The sequence below is a fragment of the Prunus dulcis genome, chromosome 5 (genome assembly GCF_902201215.1).
Source record: "Prunus dulcis chromosome 5, ALMONDv2, whole genome shotgun sequence".
Lineage (NCBI taxonomy): Eukaryota > Viridiplantae > Streptophyta > Magnoliopsida > Rosales > Rosaceae > Prunus > Prunus dulcis.
In genome coordinates this window covers 5,881,427-5,887,974 of record NC_047654.1, presented here as the reverse complement: position 1 = coordinate 5,887,974, position 6,548 = coordinate 5,881,427, and the positions used below count along the sequence as shown (strand labels likewise).

General features: G+C 39.1%; 2 protein-coding genes across 3 annotated transcripts; both read left to right on the top strand.

Annotated features, from left to right (window-relative positions):
* Positions 1 to 275: 275 nt before the first annotated feature.
* LOC117629330 (light-harvesting complex-like protein 3 isotype 1, chloroplastic) lies at positions 276 to 2,582 on the top strand. Its single transcript, XM_034361883.1, has 3 exons — positions 276 to 809; positions 1,896 to 2,033; positions 2,131 to 2,582. Exons 1-3 carry the CDS (start codon positions 407 to 409, stop codon positions 2,382 to 2,384), a joined length of 795 nt encoding a protein of 264 aa, XP_034217774.1. The 5' UTR covers positions 276 to 406; the 3' UTR covers positions 2,385 to 2,582.
* Positions 2,583 to 3,394: 812 nt separating this feature from the next.
* On the top strand, positions 3,395 to 6,460 carry LOC117628102. 2 transcript variants are annotated; one of them, XR_004585900.1, is made up of 3 exons: positions 3,395 to 3,632; positions 4,070 to 5,924; positions 6,043 to 6,460. XR_004585900.1 is itself a non-coding variant. In XM_034360468.1 (2 exons), exon 2 carries the CDS (start codon positions 4,107 to 4,109, stop codon positions 5,592 to 5,594), a length of 1,488 nt encoding a protein of 495 aa, XP_034216359.1. In that variant the 5' UTR covers positions 3,395 to 3,632; positions 4,070 to 4,106; the 3' UTR covers positions 5,595 to 5,984. The 2 variants fall into 2 exon arrangements, 1 of the variants encoding a protein (XP_034216359.1); XM_034360468.1 differs by lacking the exon at positions 6,043 to 6,460 and having other exon boundaries at positions 4,070 to 5,984.
* Positions 6,461 to 6,548: the final 88 nt, after the last annotated feature.

The following is a 6,548-nucleotide window of genomic DNA, read 5'->3' as shown; positions in this document are numbered from 1 at the left end:
AAAGTGGTATTTTGTGGTTACTTACTTTCCCAACATTACAACACATGATAAATAAATCTTTCGTTTATCATTCCTTCATAATCAAACAGGGCCTAGTGTGAAATTAACTCTACGATGAGGTAAAAATTTCTAATTCTTTTTAGAAAAAGATTTTAGGTGGAAACAAAAGAGTAGTTGAAGGCGCATGTGCATGGTATCGTGTTACTACCATCCGCACCATAAAATACCTCATCTTTACATAATAAAATACTTGCCACCACTATTTTAATAACAAAGCTGCAAAATACAAAACTTCTTTTTTGGATTTTGGCTAATTCAAAGGCTGAGGAGTGAGGAGGATAGCCCAAGCAAAGCCACCATGCTCTGATTCACATCCCCTTTTTTCCTGCAATCAATCAAACAAACAATGTCCATTTCCATGGCCTTGTTTTCTCCCACAACCCACATCCCAACCCTCTCTCCCTCTTCATCTTACTCCAAACCCAACTTGACCCACAAGCCTTATCTCTCTCTCAGACCCAAGAACCCTCTCTTCACCACCAGAGCTTCAGCTGAAAATGGAGCAGGAGCTCTCGCCTCAGCTGCCACTGCTGTGAAGTCAGAAGCAGAGCCCAAGGTCCCCGAACCCGTCGAGCCTGTGCCGGTGAAGACTGAGAGCTCTGCTGGGGCTAATGGGTCAGCTGCTGCACCGGCTGAGGAGGTGAAGGTGGTCGGCTTGTTTGAGGACAGCAGATGGGTCAATGGGACTTGGGATTTGAAACAGTTTGAGAAAAGTGGCAAAACTGACTGGGATGCTGTTATTGATGCTGGTATGGGTTCTGGGTATCTGTTCTTTTGGTCTTTAATTCTTAATGCTTTTCTTTTTGTTTAGTTCTGATGCAACTGTTTGATTTGGAAGGAGATTTAATTTCTTAGAAATCATTGTTTCTCTATTGAAAATAACGCCAATGTTAAATTTGAACTTACTATTTTCTAGTTTTTTCCCCTGCTCCATACGGATCCTTGAAACAAGTATTGGATGAGGGAGAAGCATGATTAGGCCCAATTGAGAATTTTATATGTAGAATGGGAATACCTGCTGAAAGTGCAAGACTCAAGTGGTTTAATTTGATTTCTGAACTTGCATGTCAATTTGAGAGCAGATAAATTGATGATTTATCCCCAAAAGTTTTGAAACTTAGATGAAGAGATTTCTATGTAAGTTGTCAGGAACCGAAATTTGATTTTTCTCAGACTAATCTACTTTGATCCTCACACTTCATGCTGCTTTATTTTCTTTTCTTATGTTGGTTTTGGTCTTCATGGCTGGTTGTGTTCTAATTGTGCAATATGTAGATGCACTCTTTCCTTGTTCCTCAATTAAGAAATGTATTCGGGCTAAATTTGGAAATTGGAAACAGTAAGTAAAAGAAATTGTTCACATAAGAATTTGGGAGATATTTCCCAAAGATTTAGACTTTCATTTCCCTTTTTTTTGAGACTTACACTGATAAAGAATGAAATAACTGTCCCATTGACAAAAAGAGCAAGTTGTGAGTCTAGTTTACTTACTGCATTTTCAGATATGAAACATACCTACTATAGTTTCACAGCAGCGTGAATTTCTGTAGTTCTTTTATAATTGTTTTACAGTAAGATCATCTATCCAAGTCTTTTGTTGATTCTTAGTATAGCATCTATTGCTGCCTGAAATAGAGTAGGATTAAAGGAGCATCCCACCCTGTATTTAGCTGACAATTTTATGAATTTAAAAGTTTTCTTTTGCAAAGAAGAGAAACAGATGAGGTGAATTTAGAATCCAGTTATAATTGATTCTTTGATGAGCAACTTGCATCATTCTGATAATTCAGAAATGACTTGATTTCTGATGCACCAGTTTGCGTAACCATTTTCAGAGGCTAGGAGGAGAAAATGGCTACAGGACAACCCGGAATCTTCCAGTAATGAGAACCCTGTATTCTTTGATACCTCCATTGTACCTTGGTGGGCATGGATAAAGAGATACCATTTACCTGAAGCTGAACTACTCAATGGTATGTTCAGATCCACTGAATTTAAAAGAAGTGTAATGAGGGAAATGGCAATGCACCTCAGGCTAATATATGTTCTGCACTTTTGGGTTTTATGCAGGTCGTGCTGCTATGGTAGGATTTTTTATGGCTTATCTGGTTGATAGCTTGACTGGAGTAGGTCTAGTTGACCAAATGGGCAATTTCTTCTGCAAAACATTATTGTTCGTGGCTGTGTCGGGAGTGCTTCTGATCCGCAAAAATGAGGATGTTGAAAACCTAAAGAAGCTACTGGACGAGACAACATTTTATGACAAGCAATGGCAAGCAACCTGGCAGGATGAGACCCCAGCTAGCAGTCCCAAGAATAAGTAATTGAATTGTTGATGTTTGGCAGTTTGAATGTAGGTTATTTTCTTCTTCCTTCATTTGAGTTACTCTAATTTCTATGTGCTAGTGGAGAATGAAGCTTCATATTCAACCTTTGTAATTTGGCCCTCGTTGTTAGTACTTGTGCGTTTACAGTGACAAGTCACTTTCGAAATTTAATGTGGATCTGTTTTCCTTGTTGAATCCGTGACTCTGCACCATTTGCTCTCTGTCTGAACTCCCTCTGCTTCTCCACTGGAAACACTTTGAGTTAATAAACAAACGCCTTTCTTCCACCTCCCTTATGTAGGCACAAGAAGTGGCTAAAATTGACCTCCCACTGAAAGCAACTACCAACTGCATTCATGCTAGTCTAGCAAGGCTAAAAGCCAAAGCCACAGATACAACTCCTGTCCTGCATATGCATTCAAGGATTTACATGTGCACCGTCCAACCCAGTTCAATTATGAGGATGACAACGGGGTAGGGCTGGGTTCATGTTTGCCCTCCCAGTCTCCATCCCCATAAAAATTATTTGTCCCCATCCCTGCCCTATATCATGTCGGGGATGGGCATGAGAATGGAGATGGGCAGTCCCCATTTGAGGCAGGTCAACACTGGGATTTGGGGTAACATCGAAAATTGTCACCTTTACATTCAATGTAGAAGTCATTGAAGTAATGACTTGTCTCCCAACCATCATATAGAAAATAACAACTATAGGCTTATTTCATCAAATAACTTAACAAGTTCATAACTTTAACAAATTATGAACTTGTCATATTAAACAGACCCACCCTTGCAGAGTTGCAATAAATGAAAAAAAATGCTTGCAATAAATAAAAGGAAAAGGTGAATTCCCATGAAAAATAGCCACACAAAAAAGAAAAAAGAAAAAAAGAAGAAAGAACCACTACTGAGCTTAAATGGCGTCGTTTCGGCGTTTTGCTTAAATTAAAACCCTCTAAAACCCATGTTGATGTCGTTGAATGTTCATGCATTGACTTCGAGTCTTTGATTCCATGAAAAACCATTCGCACTTTCCATGATCTCTCTCTGTCTGTGACCCAAACCTCCTTCCAGTGTATATTCCAAAATCGCCATTTCAACCTCGAAGTTACAATCAATTTACGAATCATACCATCGGTTTCAAAAAGAACCATCAACGCACCGCTCGTTTGTTCATTGTCGCGTTTATACGATTTTCCATTTCAATTGGACGCTTTGAAACTGCTCGTACTCGAAGATTTTTTGGTAATCTTTTTTCTCTTTTTTCTTATTCTGCATTATGTTTATTTTTTTCATTTGATATTTTCAATTGCACGTGTATTTGTTTGTTGGGATGTAAATCAAGTTCTTTGAATTTTGGTTTCTGTTTTCGGAAAGTACTAAAAAATAAACCACATTGCCATATTTATGAACATTAGGTTGTTTGTATCTTTAGTCTGCTTTCCATGTTTTCTGGGGTTAGTTTTTATGACCAAAGTTGGATTCTTTGAGTTGGTAAGGTGTTGTCTATCTCCCCTTTCTTACATCCTTTCATGAGTGCTCTGGATGTAATTGGGGTTCGGATTCCTTATGTTTTAAACATTGTCTTGTAGTCTTGTGGGTTGTGAGGTTTGTAGCTTTTAATTGTTTTTGTTGTTAGACCATTGCAAATAAGTGTATTTTAATAATTACTGTGCTTTTAGGTTTTTGAGCATTTCGTTTCATTCCATTGGGTTAAGAATGGGGGTCGTAGGGACGACGAAGCATTTGGAATCATCGAGAATAATTGCTCCGCTTGATGTAAGTCATTCTGAGGAAAGACTGGGACAATTTACCATGGAAAATGGTGAGTTCTTTTTCCATACCAAGTCACCTAAGTTCAAGAGGCAGATAGTATCTGCTGTTCGTGATTTCCCCCCCGGGTGTGGACGATTTGCTCGTTTGAACTCTTTGAGACATGCTAAGGATGCCACTTCTGTGAGTACTTCCGACAGTGTACCAACAGAAAGTTTGGTTAGTAGGGGTAAAAATGTTGGTGGACATCGGGGGGTTGAAAAGCTGATGATCTCAAATGGTCAGGGAGACGAGACTAACTTGATGAATGGTAATGATGTGGATTCTGTGGAGACAGTTGAATCAGTAAGCGCCTTGGAGCATGAAAGATCTGATTCTCTGAAGAATCTACTTCAGTTAAACAATTTGAGACCTGTTGAAGAGGCAGCTTCTGTTGGTACTGCGGAGAGTTTGATCAGCAGGGATACTAATGTTGATGGAAAAAGGGTTGAAAACTTAACTGATCATGTGCATGAGACTGACTTGATGAATGGTAAGGCTTCTGGTACTGTGGAGATGATTGTACCTGTGACAGATTTGGAGCATGAAGCATCTGATTTGCTAAAGAGTATGCATCAGTTGTCAAACAATTTGAGACCTGTTGACGAGGTAGCTTCTGTTGGTACTGCTGAGTATTTTCTGAGAAGGGGTAAGAATGGTGATGGACAGGAGATTGATAAGCTGATGGTGTCAACTGGTCAGGTGGATGAGACTGTCTCGATGACTGTGGAGACGGTTGAATCTTTAACGGCCTTACAGAATGAAGTATCTGAGCTTGGCGTGGCTGTTCCAAAGGAAGAGATGGTTGCTGTTCTTTCAGATAGAAATTTTTGTTCGCCACCTGATGGATCCATTTCTGTTTCTATTGGAAATTGTCTCGAGAAGACTGCAGCGAAGAAATGTCCTTCTCGAAGACTAGTATCAGCCGTTAGGGACTTCCCTCCTCTCTGTGGAAGAAATGCTTGTAAGTTTGGTCAAGTGAAGTCGTGTATGGGTGATGAACCATCACAATCGAACACAGCGAAGACTAGTGTAAAACAAATAAGAGAGGATTTTCAAGAAGAGTTTCATAAGAAAGAATTGGGAGGGAATGTTTCTGAAGTTATTAGAGACAAGGTTCAACCTAAATGCAAGGGGCATGCTGTACAAGAAATGGAGAGACAAGATAAATGTAAACCAAGTTATAAGCCGAAGGTGGTTTGGAAAGATACAATAGAAAAGTGCATTGAGAAAAGTCCACAACAAAGTTCACAACTTCCGTCGAATAGGGTAATTGTGCTGGCTTTGATGGCTCCGTCAAATTCTCAATTTAGGAAGGGGAGAATGGTCCGCAAGCATATACCAGATGGTGGTATGAGTGAAAGGAAACGAAAGAAACTTCATCTTAAATGTTAGCTAGAAGGACCTAAAACTACTTCCAGGACAGAAAAGGCAGCTAAACCCATCAGAACCATTCATCAACAAATGAGCCTTCAAGTTTTGACATGGAGGTTGAACGCGGACATTTTTCAATGAGCCGGCTGCCCTGTTTTGCCTAAAAGCTAAAATGATCTGTTATTGGCACTTTGAAAATTACACGTGGACGAGCATGATGACTTTTGTGGAGTGCCAATAACAGCTTACGTTTTTTTCTTTTTGTAAAGTGAAGTATGAATCCTGGAAGCATGCTGTGGAGCATCACAATAGGAGTTGGTTAATTGTTACATCTGTTCTTTTTAACACCATGTAAATTTCCCCAAGCTACTGATTTCTAGCATGAAATTTGGCTTTACGTTTTGCACATAACATATGCATGTCAATCCATTATAATTCATCTTTTAATTTTCTGCTTCCTTTTTGTTAGTTTACTTTTATTTTAGGTTCGTCACGGAAGGGATTTTGGGAGCTTGCATTCAAGGCAAACACCAAATGATATGATTTCAGTAAGTCAGTGTGAAACTGAAGCTGAAGCCTCTTCGGGGTTATGACCGTTCCTGCCGGCTATAATGATCCTGATGTCGTTCTATGTACTTGAAAGCTAGTCACGGTAACCAAGGCCGAAAGCTTACTTAACTTATGGAAACACTTCCCATGAGGAGCTAACTAGGCCAAGAAAGAACTTCAAAAAGGTCTCTCGTCCATCGTTAGCAATATCAAAGAGATGGTCAAGAAAGCCAAAAAATACTAGAAGAATGTAGGAATTGTTGAACAGGATAAAATTGATTGCCAAATAAAATTCTGAATGTGAATAAACTAAGTACTATTATTTCTTTAAACCTCAAGTTAGTCCAAATAATAACCCCACCTACATGCACGACTGAAACAAAAAAGATAAGGTTCTCTTCTTTTACATTTTTTTTTTTTTTTTTT